The sequence below is a fragment of the Primulina tabacum genome, chromosome 16 (assembly GCF_025594145.1).
Source record: "Primulina tabacum isolate GXHZ01 chromosome 16, ASM2559414v2, whole genome shotgun sequence".
NCBI classification, from domain to species: Eukaryota; Viridiplantae; Streptophyta; class Magnoliopsida; order Lamiales; family Gesneriaceae; genus Primulina; species Primulina tabacum.
Genome location: NC_134565.1, coordinates 5,016,762 through 5,035,726, shown reverse-complemented (window position 1 = coordinate 5,035,726; position 18,965 = coordinate 5,016,762). Strand labels below are relative to the sequence as shown.

At 32.1% G+C, this 18,965-nt stretch overlaps 1 protein-coding gene and 1 long non-coding RNA gene across 3 annotated transcripts in view; one reads left to right on the top strand and one right to left on the bottom strand.

Moving 5' to 3' along the window:
- Nucleotides 1–18,965, bottom strand: part of LOC142529526 (uncharacterized) — a 116,483-nt gene that overhangs the window by 90,894 nt on the left and 6,624 nt on the right. The window lies entirely within an intron of this gene.
- LOC142529336 (non-specific lipid transfer protein GPI-anchored 10-like) lies at nucleotides 7,662–8,741 on the top strand. The gene is made up of 3 exons (XM_075634850.1): nucleotides 7,662–8,061; nucleotides 8,427–8,498; nucleotides 8,605–8,741. Exons 1-3 carry the CDS (start codon nucleotides 7,662–7,664, stop codon nucleotides 8,739–8,741), a joined length of 609 nt encoding a protein of 202 aa, XP_075490965.1.

Sequence of the window (18,965 nt, the reverse complement as noted above, 5' to 3'; positions counted from 1 at the left end):
TTAGTCTGTTATTTCAAAATCTTATAAATATTCATATGAAATCTTATAGATTTATGCATTTGGGTATGATTCAAGTAGGTTTAAAACCACTCACCAGATTATGTTTAAATACTTCGGCATTAATTTTAGTAAGAGATCAAAGGCATAACAAATTCGAAGATTCCTTATTAGGAATAGTAGAGTCCTCATTATGTGAAGGACCAATACATTTTAGTTGTTTTCCTAATTTTTCGATTTCTCTTTCTGATCCAAATATCATGAAAGCTCTCACTTTAAACATAAAGACTGAAGGCTTCGACATGATAGATGGAACAGAAAATGTTGTTCTATTATATAGGATATGTTATAAAGTAATGAATTCTACAATCTCTAATTTTAGAATTAATACTAATCAAATTAGTTCTAAAAGAGGTGAAACTACACTCTTTATTATCGATATTAATAAAAGTAATATTATGATTCCCAAAACAATAAATTGGAATCAAGTTACTTTACCAGAAATCTGGAAAATGGAGAATATTGCTCCTACTATTAAAGAAGAATCTAGAAAGGTAGAAAGTATAGTTCAATATGTAGATGGTGATGTTGAAATTAAATTCTCATCCCAACGACATTTACGAATTAAACTTCCAGAAGAAAGTAGAAATTCTACTTCTTCTATATCTGATTTTGAAAAAATTAGTATATCTGGTCTTCAAAAGACCAATGATAATATATCTCAACCTGAATATAAGATTGATCTTCCTGAATCTAGTACTTCTCGATTTCAAAGAAGTTATTCTGTTAATAACAGAAAATCAGATTCTCCTACTTTTTCAGATATGGGTTATAATGTTATGGTTATTAATAATAACAATTCTATTCAACAAAGTTTAGAAAAGATTAAAAATCTAAATAAGAAAAAATGGTTTTTAAGTTGTTTAAACTCAAAAAAACAAAATCTATATTCTTGTAGATATACCGAATGGGTTGAAGAAACTAGATTAAATTTGGATTTCTTCAAATGGATGGAAAAATTATATTTTCCAGCTAGAAATAAAATATTTCCAAATTTTAAAGATGAGTCTTTTATAAATACTCTTGAATCAACATATAAATTATATGCTCATGAAACAGGAGAAGAATCTTTTGAGATTCATCCTCCATTTACTACTCTACAAATTAAAAAGGGCAACAAAGAAATATTTGCTGCTCCTATAAAAACCGAATTAGGAAATGGTAATTTTGACCATATAATTCAGCAAAATAATTTTATCAATTTAACTTTACATTCTTTAAGAAATCAAACTACAAGAATAGAAGAGATTTTATCTAAATCTAAACAAGTAATTTCTTGTGGAGAAAGTTCAAAAACTTTGATGATAAAACCCCCTCCTAATCTTAAACAAGAAAAATTTCTTTCAAGTTCTAAAAAAGATGAAAATTTTATGGAAGGTCTAATAGACAGATTACAAAAAATAAATATAAGAGAAAAGGGTTCTATTTCGGTAATTACCAAAAATGAACAACTTGAAAATTTTCAAGTTCTTCTGAAGAAGAAATGCAGATTAATAAAATGCATAAAATATCAATTGTAAAACCTTTTTATAAAAAGGCAACACTTATTGATCTTCAAATTGAAGAAAAGAAAGATTATGTTCAGTTTAATGGTGAAGCCATTACTGAATGGAATATAGATGGTAAATCTGAATATCAGATTAAAACTGTTATTAAACAAATGTTAATATACTCTTCTGCCGCAAAAATAAAATGTAATAATGATAGGCAAATTGCTCAAGCCATTATTACTGGTTTTACTAGCCAACTTCAAGGTTGGTGGGATTTTTATCTCTCAAAAGATGCAAAAAATAAAATTATTAACTCTTCTATAATTGATCTTAATGGAAGAGAAGAGTCTGATGTAGTTAATACACTGATTTATACCATTCTATCTAATTTTATTGGAGCTAATGAACTTCAATTAGATAGATCTCAAGAACAATTAATGAATTTGAGATGTCCAACACTATCTGAATTTAGATGGTATAAAGATGTGTTTATGACAAAAGTTTTAACTAGAAATGATTGCAATGCAAATTTCTGGGAAGAAAAATTTATTTCTGGACTTCCAGTTCTTTTTGCTGAAAGAGTTAAAAATAGATAAAAATCTAAATCTCCAAAAAACTCTATAGATTGGAGTATTCTTACTTATGGAGATTTATCTGCAGAAATAACTGCAGAAGGTATAACTTTTTGTAATGATATCAAGTTAAAAAGGCAGCTTGATATGCAAAAAGAAGAAAATCGAAATATTATTGGTGACTTTTGTGAGCAAATAGGCTTTCAACCAATACAATATCCTAAAAGAGATAAGAAAAGAAAAAGATTTCCTTTTAAAAGGAAGAAACATTATCTAAAAGATAAAGAAAAATCTAAAAAATATTCAAAGAAAAGATTTAAAAAACTTATAAAAAATGATTCTACTAAAGTTCCAGTATGCTGGAAATGTGGAAAAATTGGACATAAGGCTAATAAGTGTTATGTCAAGAAAAAGATTAATAATCTTAATATAAACAATGATTTAAAAGAATCATTGATAAATATTCTTCTTAATAAAGAAGAAAATTTAAAACAAAAAGATTTTTATATCAATATTATTGATAATGAATTCTCTGAATATTCTAATAGTAGTTCAGATAATGATTCTGAAATATCAGAACATAAAATCTGTGAACCACATTGTGATTGTGATACTTGTCTTATAAATTTTATGGGCTTAGAAATAAATGTTATGTCAAATGAAGAAAATTTCATTTTAGATCTTATAGATCAAATAAAAGATCCTATAGAAAAAAGAAAAGCTATAGAACATTACTTAAATATGGCAAATCATAAGCCTACTAAACTTGTACAAAATACGGTACAAGAATATGAATTATATTCTTATAATAAAATATTAAAAAAAGCTAAACAAAAAGAAAGAGAACCTACGATATCCGAATTAAAAGGAGAAATAGATCAGATAAAATCTGAGATCAAATATTTAAAAGAAAGAGTAAATACTCTTAGTATTAATATTAATCATATTTGGGAAAAATATTCCACTTCTGATGAAGAAGAAGAAGAAATTTTTACCCAAAGAGGATAATGATAATGAAATAAATCAAATGATTTGGATCAATAAAATCGATCAGATTATTTCTCAAAAATGGTACTCAAAGGTAACATTAATTATTAATAAAAAATTTAAAATTACGATTGAAGCATTATTAGATACAGGAGCTGATGTAAATTGCATCAGTGAAGGAATAGTTCCTTCTAAATGTTATAAAAAGACCACTCAGTTTATAACAGCTGCTAATAAGCAACCTCTCATAGTTAATTACAAATTGTCTGATGTAGCAATATGTAATTCTGGAGTTTGTTTAAATACAACTTTTATTCTTATTAAAAATATATCTACTCCTGTTATTTTAGGAACTCCATTTTTCCAAATGTTGTTTCTCATTAATGAAAAAGGGTTATATACCAACATCAAAGGAAATGATTTATTCTTTCCATTTACAACAATACCAGTTTCAAAATCTATCAATATTTTGCAAAAAATAGTAACTAATAAAGAAAATTTTGTTACTTCATTAAAAGATGGAGTTCTTTTTAAACATATTAAAGAAAAAATAAATTCTGATAAAATTCAAGAAAAAATAAAAATTATTTCAGAAACCATATCTAAAGAGATATGTGCAGATGTTCCTAATGCCTTTTGGAATAGGAAAAAACATCAAGTTAGTCTTCCTTATACTGATGATTTTAATGAGAATAAAATTCCTACAAAAGCAAGCCTTTTGCTATGAGACCTAGACTTTTAAATTATTGCAAAGAAGAAATAGATAGTCTTCTTAAAAAGGATTTAATTAGATCAAGTAATAGCCCTTGGAGTTGTCCAGCTTTATATGTAGAAAATGCAGCTGAAATAGAAAAAGGAGCTCCTAGACTTGTTATTAACCGCTTAATAAAGCATTAAAATGGATAAAACATCCATTACCAAATAAAAGAGATCTATTAAATAGATTATTTAAAGGAAAAATATTTTCTTCTTTCGATTTAAAATCAGGATTTTATCAAATTCTTCTAAAAGAAGAAGACAAATATAAAACAGCTTTTACTGTACCATTTGGACATTACGAATGGAATGTAATGTCATTTGGATTAAAAAATGCTCTAATGGAATTTCAAAATATAATGAATGAAATTTATAATTCATATATTGATTATATTATAGTCTATATAGATGATGTCCTTATTTATTCTGATAATATTGATCAGCATTTTAAACATCTTAATATTTTTATTCAAGTTACTAAAAAAGCTGGTTTAGCAGTAAACCAGAAAAAGGTAAAACTATTTCAAACTAAGATAAAATTTTTAGGACACTATATTGAAAATGGAATAATAATTCCTATTGAAAGAGCAATAGTTTTTGCTGATAAATTTCCTGATAAAATCATTGATGTAAATCAATTACAGAGATTTCTTGGAAGTCTTAATTATATAGGAGATTTTTATAAAGATCTCGCACAAGATTGTAAATTATTATTTCAAAGGTTGAAGAAAAATCCTCAACCATGGACTAATAGTCATACTTTGGCAATACAAAAAATAAAAGAAAGAGTTAAAGAACTCCCTTGTTTATCTATTGCTAATCCTGAAGCATTTAAAATAGTTGAAACAGACGCCTCTGATATTGGATATGGAGGAATACTTAAACAAAAAATAGATAATATATCTAAAGAAATTCTTGTCAGATATACTTCTGGAACTTGGAATAATACACAAAAGAATTATTCCACAATAAAGAAAGAAATTCTTTCAATTGTTAGATGTATTACAAAATTTGAAAGTGATATTTTAAATAAGAAATTTTTATTACGAGTTGATTGCAAATCTGCCAAAGATATTCTTTTAAAAGATGTTAAAGTTATAGCATCGAAACAAATATTTGCTAGATGGCAAGCCATATTAGCTTGTTTTGATTTTGATATTAAACATATATCTGAAAAATCTAATTCTTTACCAGACTTTCTAACTAGAGAATTCTTGCAGGGATCAGCCTTGGAAGACAGTCTTAAAAAGACCAGCCACCGGGAAGAAGCCAATGAATAAACCACCTTTTAAAAGAGGTGCCACTATTCATCAGCCTAATATGGCTACCACAGAAGAAAAAAAATTTGATCCAATTAAAGAATTTGCAGAAGATCCTACTGCATATGAAATACATTATTATAATAATGTCATATTTGCCTTAAAGGGATCAAAAGAAGAATTAAAATATCCCTATCTAATTTCAGGATGCCTTAACTGTTGTCCTGTTGATAAAGACCTTAAAGGTCTATCACTTATTCATATAGCTCAAAGCTATTTAATTAAAAATTTACAACCCATATTGGGCAGAAAAATCAGAGACTACTTTGAAACAATTTTAGTAGAAACTGGCTCAATTGAAATTCAACATATGGATCGCAATCGCGATTATGCATTCTCTAAAATGATAATAAAAAAGATTATCCCATCGGCTAATTGGGGTTTACCTCTTAGCCAAGCCAGACAATTAAACACTTTTCAGGCAATGCCTAATATGTTTAATTATCATAATTATATTATGGCTTGGGATACCATTGTATTATATGAGAATTCTCAAAGAAAACACTCTTGGTGGATGAAATTTCAATTAGATGATATTCATCAATTCATACCTACATGGTTCAAAACTTTTTTCTTCTCATGGGGGGTAATGCCCTCAATCCTTCCACGAAATGTTAAGAACATATGGATTAAGTTCCAAAATGCCAATACCCAGTTTGATGGTTTAACAGCCATGATTCAATTTGCCATTAATTATAATGTTCCCTGGATTATTCGATGGGAATATGGACTGCAAGACCTGACTAAAGAAAAGTTTGAAATCAAATTTGCCTATACTGTATTAATTAGAAAAATTCTTATAAAATGGTGGGGAAAAGAAGACTTCTTTGCAGAAGGCAAAGTTTATGATCGACGGGGAGTAACAGCTCTGGGAGTTGCCAGAGAAACTATTAGGAATTTGAATCATGACACCCCAACACAAACCACATTGCTAAAAGAACTTTTTCAACATTTGGACAAGGATACCATTACTTCTATGTTCACAGAAGTTTTTGGTGAAAAGTCAAATCTATCCACTCAAGAATCAACCTCCTCAAAAGGAAAGGAAAAAATGGAAGATGATACACAGATGACCGATCAAGATGATCTACAAGATGCTCAGGACCCATATGAGGGTGAAGACATATTTGCATTATTGAATGCATGAGACAATGGATGTGTGAGCTGGAAGTCACGATCTTTGTGAACTGTGTCTCGACTAAAAGTCATGCATTATTGTTGTGTATTATTAAGTTTTTACGCTTATCTTTTAGGTATTACGTGTCATGTGTTTATAGGTAGAAGGTGGAACTACTGTTTTAGTTTTTTGGTTATTTAAGGAGTGGATTCCCTTTGTGATCCACACACCAAAATTATCTACTACTCTCTCTGATAATAAGAGTTCTTAAATTTTCTCCAGTTCTTCAGTTTTCAAGTTTCTTCATTTCATCAAGATTTATGTAAGTTTATGTCATACGATTATATTTATGATCCACCTTTCGATTATATCATGCCATCTGCAAATTATCTGTTGAAACTTAAAAAGAAGATTAAATTAATAAAATCTCAAATTGAGATTCTTGAAAATCAATTAAAAGATCCGGAAGTCAATCCTGTTTATAAACAGTGGTTCACGTATCTCAGTTTGGAAAGATCCAAAATTACCTTAAAGGCATTCGAGAAGCAGAGCTCACAGCTTGCTGCTTAAATCTGAAGATTTAAGTAAATTTTCTACCTTTATTAAGGTTTATTGTTGTAAATTGTAAAGTGGTATAAAGGCTGACAAACAAATAACAACTAATTAGGGAAAAATGGTTTTATTGGTGTAGCAAGAAGTGTAGTAAAGGATTTGAAGCCCTTCGTTGCTCCTTCAAATGCTCATTATTCTATAAAAATTTAATTCGATAATTAAAATTTTAATTAAAAATATCATACAAATCATTAATTAAAAACTGAAGTCCTTATTTTATTTTAATAGAACATGAAATGTTTTTATTATTCAATAATTATAATAATTTCATTATCCTGATAAACACGTAATTTCTTATTGTCCATAAATAATTGTAGAATACAATAGTTGAGGTGGAAATAGAACCTCATTAAATCACACATACGTGTATGGTTTAAGGGTCCAAATATTTTGTGATATTCTCTGTATCATTTTTCGTAACATTCTTAATTACATACAAGTTGTAACCAATTTTACGAGTTGCGATTTTTTTTTAACTTCTCATAATCAATACGCATGACAAATCTTTATCTGAATGAATATTTCTACAGATACTTAAATGAGCAGTCTGGTTTTTTTAAACTTCATATCCCACACATTTTCTTTACCTGAAAATATGAATGATAGACACAACAGATAAATGAAAAAAAGTAGTGAAAACTAGACAGTAGCTTGAGAGAGATCATACAAAAGTGTGTCAAGGGATCACACACCTATTGCATGGCTGTGCAATTCATGCCCAACAAATGCACTCTTCGTCTATTTAGCTAACATGAAAATCAATGGCGAATTCGCCTCAAAACTCACAAACAAAACTTGCGTTACCGACCTAACTTGTGCAATGCCTTTTCATCTCCCTCTTTTTCCCACATCGCTCTTTCTTGTGTTTCTCCATTGTGTTTCCCTAAAGGCCATTGCCCAGAACACAATTGCTGAGTGTGGGCTGAATTTGCTAACTTTAGCCTCATGTGCGCCGTTCGTGCAAGGCGTGGCAGCTTCACCAATGCAGTCATGTTGTGATAGTCTTAACCAACTCTACGGCCAGAAGCCTACTTGCCTTTGTCCATTCCTCAATGACCCGTCTGCCTTGAGTTCGTTTCCTATCAACACAACGCTTGCTCTAGAGTTGCCTCAGCTGTGCAATCTCCAAATAGACCCTTCTATTTGCGGAGGTATGTATGTTAAACTATTATTTAATTCCTTCCTATAAATGAAGGACCGCCATTCGCATTTACAGAAAAGAAGATGCAGCACCATCTTGAAATCTAAGATTTTGGATTGCTTTTAATTCAATGCCCAGTTCATAATCAAATTATTTAATTCCATTCTCTTTTTTTCTTACATGAATGGAATAAAAAACCAAACGTCTAATGCAACATTTATTTTCCTAAACTTAAGAAAAAAATAGATAATTGATGCTTAAAAAGGTGGCATACAATATTAGAATGAAAAATGTAAAGAATGAAGCAAGAAAAATCAGCAAGCGACTTTAATAAGCTTTATTTTGATACTCTATTAATTTGTTTTTTGTTTCAAGGAGCTTCCTTGCCATCTACTTCCCCTAGTGCTCAAGTTTCCCTTGGGGCAAGACCGAATTCAACAGTTGCAGGTCTGCAAATTTTCTAACCTTCAAGAAACTCCCGCTCAACTTATTCAGATTTATAAATTTTGCTATCTTATTCTTTGTTCTGCCTTTACATCTGTGGTTTATCCAGCTTCTCCAGTAGTAACAGTAGCACCCCGACCGAGCATTATGGGATTTGGAATTCGCAATGCCGAAGTGAGTCTGAAGGCGAAAAGCCAATTGTGGTGTCTTCTGATGGCTACAATTTATTTCAGTGCTGACAAATGAAGCCTACTTAGCTGAACTACATGGCCTCATTTTCAAACTAGCGCTATTTGTTTCTACTATCTATTGAATATATGCTCTAATTAATGAAATTTTTTCTCATTAATTAACTTGCAGATATTTGATTCAATGCCAAAATACTTATGAAAAGTTATATGATTATACTTGGCCATATCCGAGATATTATTATCGATTTCTTAATTTACATGATATAATCAATGGTTTTGCCTTAACAATATCTGATTACATAAGAGATACTTTAAATTTTATAGTAGTTATGATTATTTTGTGTTCTCTTTTTTTTTTTTTTTGTTGTAGTTTGATTTACATGATATAATCAATGGTTTTGCCTCAGAATTATATTGATTTTGATGTCCAAACACTTTGGGACACTGTCTCCATTAGTTGTTTTGATTAAACTTTCATATAATTGTTGTATGTCTTGTACCACGATTTTGTTTTGTTTTCCACTTTTGATATCTTTTCTTCAAAGTAATAGAGAATATTCTGCAATTGTATTAAGATAAGAAATTAAGATTTAATTTTATTTGTAATTTTAAATTTGGAGTCATGATAAATTGTACATAAAATTTTACTAATACTGATATTATTTTTATATTTTAGTGTTATTTTGATTATGTTGTTACTTAGTTATTGATATTTGCCTAAATTTTAACGAAACAATTGAATTTTATGAAAAGTGTTTCTTTGTGTTTTATTAATTGCTCAACGATGATCTTAGTTGAATTTTCGATTTACTTGTCTATCTACATATATTACATTTTCTCTTTGTTGTTATTTTTTTCGACTTGTTGATGAACATGTTTAATATCATTTTTTGTAATAAATTTAAATTGTTAGTTGCAATCAATTTTTAATAACTTTACTCAATTTCAATTTCGGAATTGAAAAAATTAATTGAAAATTTTTTTCTCTTATTTTTTAATCATGTAAATTTATTTATGTATTTTTATGTAATAATGACTTCAATAAACGTTAGTGTCATCTAGTTAGTTGATAAATAAATTAAACAGTTTATGATGCTTTCATCTCTATTGTTTCATTGCGATAAGGATTTAGTAGCATTCTTGTTGTGGCTGATGATCGTAGTTGTGTGACAATTATAATTTTTTATTTACGTATTTATATATATATTTTTGTAAATACGAAGTATGTAAAATATTTCATGGTTTTAATCATCATCTAGATAAAATGTTGATCTCGTGTTGAAAAATGCTATAGTTGCATTATTATTTTCTTTCATTTATAATAAATTTCCCATAAACTTAATGTTATTGTCTCTAGTCTGCACCATATATTTTATATTGAATTAATTATCAATTTTGAATATTTAAATTTTTTATGAAATTTACTATATATTGAGGAGCACAATTTCTCTTCTAAAAACTTGTCTTTTTCCTTCACTCGAGAAACTACTTACGTGGTTGACCTTATTCAGAATTCAAATTATATCTGTTTATATAAATTTTAACTTTAGTTCCATATGATGCAAAACATTTAGAAAATGCTTAACAAATCTTTAGTTATTTTTCTCAATACTTAACAATACTTAACCTTGTCTTTTTCCTTCTGCAAATGATTTGAAATTAAATTTTCATATAATATTCGTATGAATGACTAGTTCAACGTCTTCATTGACATTTTGGGTAATTTTTAGTTATTTTTCTCGCATTTATTTCAAACATTTGATATCTTCTGAGCAATTGATTTTGGAATTTGTCGATGATGTTTGAAAATAGAAGACAATGTATCATTTGTCCCTACATATATATAAAATGTTCATTTATCATTATAATGTTTTCATTTTATGAATTCAATCGCATTACTTTTTTTTATCTATGTAAAGTTATGATTATTACCTTATCATCAGCTACTATGAGTTTTCGAATCAATTTTGAATTCTGTTTTGTCCAATATGATTTTTTTGTCAAAGTATTATTACTTGTATCTTTACATCCTTTTGATTTTACTTCAACAAACTTATTGATATATAATTGTCTTTTTCCATTATTGTACACATTTGATTTTGAAAATAAATATTTAGATGATAATGAATTTGAAGTTGGTCTAAAAATTTTCAAACTGTTGAGATATTTATATAGTATATAGATATCTGATTATGTGGCATTAATGAACATCGATTTCAATTTAGTTATCTGATTAGATATTGAGATTTTTTCTTCTTAAATGATTAATGTTAGACTTAAATTTGTTGTGGAGATGCTAGTAAAAGTGGAGATGCTAGTAAAAACCAGTAGATGCTGGCTTAGTACAAAACCAGTAGATGTAAAATAGCAGAAAACCAGAAGCACTTGTATCGAGCTAAAGACCAGTAGCAGCACTTGTCAAGTACTGCTTCTTAGCTAAAATCATAACTAGAAGGGATACAAAACTTGAAATATACACTAACCGAATTTTGCGTATCTCAAAGTCTTTAAATATTACCGTTGATCTATTAACGTGATACTAGCATTTATTGCTTCATTAAATGCCATTAAATGTTGTACGAAAACATTTAAGACGGTTTACCATTTTTAGTATAAACTGAGACTGATTGCTTTGATGTATTCTGCAGGGTCCATTTTCGGCAATAAAGCTGAACCACTGAAAAGTCAAAAGAGCCGTTCAGATTTTAACGTTGGATAAAGTCTATATATATGGAGACGAAGCACTTTTCAAGAGAGAAGGGGAACGAATCTAAATCAAAGAATATCATTTGAGCATCGCTAGAACTTTCAGTCATCCCAAAAGCTCAACACTGAAAAAGCAGCATACGCTTCATTGCATACTCTTGATCATTGAGATCATATTGTGCTAGCTATTTTCGTTATATCTTCTCAAGCTATTCACTTCACTATTTCATTGATAGAAGAATTTGTAACTGGAAAAGAGTCTTTTCCAGAACTTAAGATCATTCAAGAAGTTGAGTTGTAAAACTAAGAGTTTCGATAGGCGAAGGATATGTCCTGTTGAAGTGGGTGTGTACAACTGTTGTATTGTATTCACCAAAGTCTTTTAGTGATACCTTCTGGAAACAGAAGAAGGGGAGACGTAGAAGATTCATCTTTGAACTTCCAGAAACAAACCTTGTGCCATCTACTGTTTTTCTATTTCATTATTTTTCACCTACTAACCAACAGATCGTTTCCGCACATTATCTTGTAATCTGCTGGTCTTTAAACTTGAACAAGAATCTGCTAGTATCTTTAACAAGACTCTAGCACATCATTCCGAAAAATCGGTTAAGTTTGCCGTTGAGTTTATTCAACCCCCCTTTCTAAACTCAACCCGATCCTCAACAAGTGGTATCAGAGCAGGTTATTCTTGTTCTGAAAAATATTTAACAGACATGGCTCACTTCAGCAAAATTCCAATGTTCTCAAAAGAAGACTTTGATGATTGGAAAATCAGAATGCAAGCTCATCTTGCAGCTCAAGATATTGACATGTGGTATATGTCATCACAGATGGTCCATTAAAGATCTTAAAGCCAAATCCAGCTATTGCTATCACCGAAGGCGCACCTCAGATGCTGGAAAAACCAAGATATGAATGGACAAGTGAGGACAAGAAGAAAGCCAATCTTGACAACGTTGCGAAGGACATTCTGTACAAGACACTCGACAAAAATACCTTCAGCAAAATTAAGATGTGTCCTACTGCAAAGGAAATCTGGGAAAAATTGATTCAGATCTGTGAAGGAAATGAAGAAACTAAGGAAAACAAACTTTCTATAGCCATGCAGAAGTTTGAGAATGTAAAGATGAAGGCTGGAGAAACTATGAAAGAGTTTGATGAACGCTTCAGCAGCCTTGTCAATGAACTCACAGCTCTTGGGAAAGATCTTAGCAACAGGGAAGTTGCATTAAAGGTAATGAGATCCCTACCCAGAGAATGGGACGTCAAAACGATGGCAATAAGAGCTTCCAGGGATCTAAACAAGTTGGAACTGCATGACTTGTTCTCAGATCTGAAGGCATATGAGTTTGAACTTGAAGTTCGAAGTGGAGAAGAGCCCTTAACAATTCCACCAACCAAAGCTCTCGCAGCTACTACTGTTATAGTTGTCCCAAGTTCATCATCTGCTACTGCTATAGAGAATACTTCTGAGAGAAGTGCTGAACAGATAAGCAATGACGCAATGTCATTATTTGTTAAGAAGTTTTCCATATTCATGAAAAAGAATCACAGAACATTTCAAAGTCCCAACCGCAATTTCAAAAAGGAATCACCCTCTGGTGATATGGCATGCTTTAACTGTGGAAAAGTTGGACATTTTATTGCTGATTGTCCAAAATCAAAGAAGGATGACCAGAAGAAGAAGGGTGTCAAACGCAATGATAAAAAGACCAAAAGAGACAGAAAGGCAATGATTGCAGAAGAAAGTAAGTCCAAATGGGCAGACTCAAGTTCTGAATCTTCTGATTCTGAAAGCCATTCAAGTGAAAGTGATGAAGATGAGATCAAATGTCTGATGGCAAATACTGAGTCAACCTCGACATCCAGAGAGGTATTTGACTTTGACTCTGATGAATTTACACGCACTGATTTAGTCAATGCATTACACGACATGGTAGAAGAGTATTCTAGACTTTCTCAATCATTCGAGGAAGTTAAAATTGAAAATCAGAACTTAAGAGATCAGAACAGTAAGTTAACTTACTTGCAAGTAAACAGCTGTAATGATCTACAAGTTGAGATGAGTAAATTAAAAACTGAGAATGAAAGAGTAATAGCAGATTACCAGACGATGCTTTCGGAAAATCAAAAGCTATCGCTACTGGTGAATGCTTGGAACAAGTCCTCTATTTCACTTGAAAAGATGCAAGAGTTACAAAAACAATCTGGAGACAGGAGTGGTCTCGGATTTTGTAATAATGACGGCACTTCTGAAACGAATACTAAGCCAAAACTGGATATGTGCAAAGGGAAGTACATTCACTTTGTGAAATCCAGTGTGGTACAGAAACCAGAAGTACCTACTGCTTCAATTGAGAGGAATGTAAAACAGATGAACAACATGAGGATGCATTATGGGCTGGGTTATGTTAAACCTAAGGAAAGAGTTGACCAGAGTTCTGGATCCAGTAGAGGATTCAACTCAGGAAGACAATTTTCTATGAAGGTTAACAGCTACCAGTACTACAATTCTAGACCTGTTCAAAAGAGATACAGGACAGACAATAGAAACAGAAGGGAAGAACAACTTTTTAAGATGCATAATGTGAGAAATAACAGACACTTCGTTGCACACACCTCCATGGATACCCGAAGTACAAGAATTGTACAAATGTGGGTTCCAAAGGGACTAATAAGGCTTGGACCCAAATAGATTGGGTACCAGATAATAAAATTTGTGTTTGCAGGTACAGGTAAAGAAAACCAAGATCAGTAGCTCAACATGGTATTTGGACAGTGGATGTTCCAGACATATGACTGGACAGAAAAGTCTACTATCAGAAATAGTGAGTTGTGCTGGTCCAGAAATAACCTTTGGGGACAACTCAAAAGGTAGAACCATGGGTAAGGGTAAGATTATCCATGGTAACATCACTATTAAGGATGTGCTATTAGTTGAAAATATTTGTTATAACTTGATCAGTATTAGTCAATTATGTGATAGTGGTTTTTCAGTAGCATTCCAGAAGCACACTTGCACAGTCAAAAATGCTGATGACTTTACTGTTCTAACCGGAGTTAGAAAAGGCAACACCTATAAAATTTCATGGAACATAGATCATATCATTGCTCCTACATGTTTAGTTGCATCTCTAAGTGATAAACACTGGCGGTTGAATCATCTGAATTTCAAGTCTATCAACAATCTCAAAAAGCAGAACTTAGTCGACGGATTGCCAGATATAAAATTTGTTAAGAATCATGTATGTTTTGCATGTCAACTTAGTAAGCAAGTAAGATCTAGTTTCAAAAATAAAGGCATCAAATCATCCTCAAGATGTTTAGAATTATTGCATATGGACTTATTTGGTCCAATTTCTATCATGAGCTTAGGGGGAATGAGATACACCCTTGTTGTTGTTGATGATTTCTCTAGATTTACTTGGGTAATCTTTCTTGCTGGAAAAGATCAAACCAGTAGCCTTCTGATCAAACTTCTGAAAAAGATTCAAAATGAGAAATCGTTCTCTGTCATTAGAATCAGAAGTGATCGAGGTACTGAATTTACTAACAAGGCTCTTGAGATATATCTAGACGAACAGGGCATTCATCATGAATATTCAGCTGCCAGGACGCCTCAACAAAATGGAGTAGCTGAGAGGAGAAACAGAACACTTAAAGAAGCTGCTAGAAAAATGCTAGCAGATGCAGACATCTCTTAGCGCTTCTGGGCAGAAGCTATTAATACTGCTTGCTACACACAAAACAGAACAATGATCAATAAGAGAAACAATCAGACTCCTTACGAAATATGGAAATGAAGTAAACCGAATGTATCTTACTTTCATGTTTTCGGTTGTAGATGTTTTGTGCACAATAAAGGTAAAAATCATTTAGCTGCATTTGATTCAAAATCTGACACTGGTTTACTTCTTGGATATTCAGCAGTTAGTAAGGCAATTAGAATTTTCAATAATAAAACACTCAATGTTGAAGAATCTATTCATGTTGTCTTTGATGAAGACAGCAGTGCTCCCGAGATTACTAACATATCTAATCTAAGTAACAGGTTAGACATGGTTCATCTGGAACTAGACAGGGAAGATGATGCAGAAGCAAGTGTTAAGGATATTCAAAATCCAAAACCAGACATTCATATAGCAGAACCATCAGCTGGCACTCCAAAACCAGCAGCTGACACTCCAGAACCAGCAGCTGACATTCCAGAACCAGCAACTGAACTTCGATAACCAGCAGCTGATATTCCAAAACAATCTAATGCTTTGTATGAAGATAATCTAAATCTTTCTATTTGGAGAAAATCTCATCCTCCATCTTTGGTGATTGGAAATCCAGCAGCTCCGCTAAGGACCAGAAGACAGATGATGAATGAATATATGCATACTGCTTTTATTTCTCAAGATGAACTAAAGAAGATTGAAGAAGTTCTTCTGGATCCCAGTTGGATAGAAGCTATGCAAGAAGAGCTGAATCAATTTGAGAGGAATAAAGTTTGGTTTCTATTATCTAGACCATCTCACCAAGCTGTCATTGGAACCCGGTGGGTATTCAGAAACAAATTAAATGAGGAAGGAACAGTTGTAAGAAACAGAGCAAGACTGGTTGTACAAGGATTCAGACAAGAAGAAGGAATAGACTATGATGAAACCTTTGCACCAGTAGCTAGGCTCGAAGCTATCAGAATATTTTTAGCCTTTGCTGCTTTCAAAAATTTCAAAGTATATCAGATGGATGTGAAGAGTGCGTTCCTCAATGGTTTACTACAAGAGGAAGTCTATGTTGAACAGCCTCCAGGTTTTTCTGATCATCTGTTACCGAATCATGTTTTTAAATTACACAAAGCATTGTATGGTCTGAAACAAGCACCTAGGGCTTGGTACGACACACTTTCAGAATTTCTTATTAATCATGATTTCACTGTTGGTATCGTAGATAAGACTTTGTTTACCCTGTCAAAAACAAGCACATATTATTAGTTCAGATTTATGTTGATGATATCATATTTGGGTCAACTAACCCCAAATTATGTGCAAAGTTTGCTAAGTTAATGCAGGAACAGTTCGAGATGAGCATGATGGGAGAATTAACATTTTTCTTAGGACTTCAAATCAAGCAACTTGATACTGGAATCTTCATAAATCAAGCTAAGTATACAAAGGAACTACTGAAAAAGTTTGGGATGGAAGCATGTTCTGCTGCTTCCACTCCTATGAGTTCGTCTACCAAACTTGATAAAGATGAAGGGGGAACTCCAGTAGAGGTAACTCAGTATCGAGGTCTTATTGGCTCATTGTTATATCTTACTGCCAGTAGACCCGATATTATGTTTGTTGTTTGTATTAGTGCGAGATTTCAATCTAACCCCAAACAATCTCATTATATTGCTGCTAAACGTATTTTGAAGTACTTGAAAGGAACTCAAAATGTAGGCCTCTGGTATCCCAAGGACTCGTCGTTTAATCTTATTGGATACTCAGATGCTGATTATGCAGGATGTAAACTGGATAGGAAAAGCACAAGTGATTTTTGTCAATTTCTTGGTGATAGGTTGATCTCCTGGTTGAGCAAAAAGCAGACTTCCATAGCCACGTCTACCGCAGAAGCAGAATATCTTGCTGCTGGAAGCTGTTGTTCTCAAATACTTTGGATACAACAACTTAAAGACTATGGAGTCCAAGCCTCTGAATCACCTATATTTTTTGACAATACCAGTGCAATTGCTATATCGCATAATCCAGTACTCCATTCCAGAACTAAGCACATTGATATCAGACATCATTTCATTAGAGATCATGTGCAAAAGAAGAACATTCGTCTGGAATACGTTCCTACTGATCAGCAAGCAGCAGACATATTTACGAAACCTCTGCCTGAGAATAAGTTTTCTTATTTTCGAAATACACTTGGATTGATAGACTTAACTTAATTATTTGTTATCTTCATCTCAGTTATATATATTGTGGCTTAATTTTGTTTGGTTGTTCAGTCTTAGTTTGCAGAAAATAAAAGCTGAGCGAAAGAGACAATCAGTAAAATATAAAATTTCATAAATAATAAAAGCGGGGGCGTACATTCTTTACTTCTTTTTTAACGTACTCCCTCCAGAATGCCAACCAAGTGGTCAGCTCTCCGGTGGAGGTACGTAGAAACTCCTCTGAAAAAGCAATCTTTTTCAGAGTCCTCTGCTCCTTTAAAAGCATGAGGAGGTAGACGCCATCATCAGAGAAGACGTCTTCGCTGTCAGCACTATGGAGACGTCGATAATACTTCTCCATTGCTACCAGCTGTTTGGTAGTAGCCAACAACCCATCTTCAAAGGCGGACTGAAGCTCCTGAATCTTAGTCCAGGTGGCAAGTACTTTTTCCAGCACCTTGCCTTCAATCGCTTGCTTCCTTGCAGCGGTCACCTCTTTCATGAACTCCTCGGCCAAATCAGGACTATTCTCTCTTGCCATTTTGTTTAAAAGTGACTGTATGGCTAACCTCTATGCCTGTATTTATAGATGATAAACCAGGTTCCAGAGATCGAGGTAATCATAACTTTAGCGTGAAATGCGAAGCGTTCTGAATCAAGCCATCGACGGTTCACTTACCAAGATGTGACATTTAATAATTACATTAATTTAGGGGGAACTTTATTTCGATTATATGTGATTTTTGTCAGATGCAGAAGGTGATTTGTCTTTTTAACAAAACAAGGCATTCTTTATCTTCCAGTAGAAGCTATCATAGGACGACCAACTTCCTTCTGAATTTATCTCATTATCTATCAGTTATTTATTTTATTCAGTTGACATTGAGTTATTTGCAGAAAAGAATAAAGGAACACCAAGTACTTCAACTGAAATTTTATTAGAAACCATTCCAGTACATTGAACGATGCAGAAGTGAAAAATCTCAAGTCTACAGAACCGTCTTCTGATTTAAACAGACTAAGTTTTTCTTATCCTTTATTATTTTCATTATTATTGTCTAACATTCATTAAAAGCAGTAGATAAACAAAATATGTCAAAAACAAGAACATTCTTTCATAAAACCAGAAGCATTACATTGAGTTTATCTACTACATTTGTGGATATCAGCAGCTTGAAGTACTTTTCTTGTTGCAAAGTACTTCAGCAGAAACATATCTAAAGACTATAAGGATTTCTAAACTGAGGATTTTCTTCCTAATCCTTAAACTTGGAAAAGGATGGTCTTCTTCGAAAAGAATCCAGCAAGCTTGGGTCTTGCCAGCACCAATGTATTGGAAAAAGATGTCTTCAAACATCTGCTTACAAAAGACTTCAAGTTGTCTTTGGAATTCCTCTGCTGATTCTGACTCTTGAGAAGACTCCGAGAGATCATCCACACCTATCATTTGAATTAATTTAGTAAATGAATGACTTAGTTTGTGAATGTGCAGGCATTTATATAGAGTTTCGAGGAAACTAAAGAGACGGCGATCTGACTACACGTATTCCAAGATTTATCCATCCTGTTCTCAGATATCATATCCCTGCATTTATTAGTTGCATTTATCGAGGGGGAACAGTATCTGAGTCAGACTAAGATTTTCTTATCCTT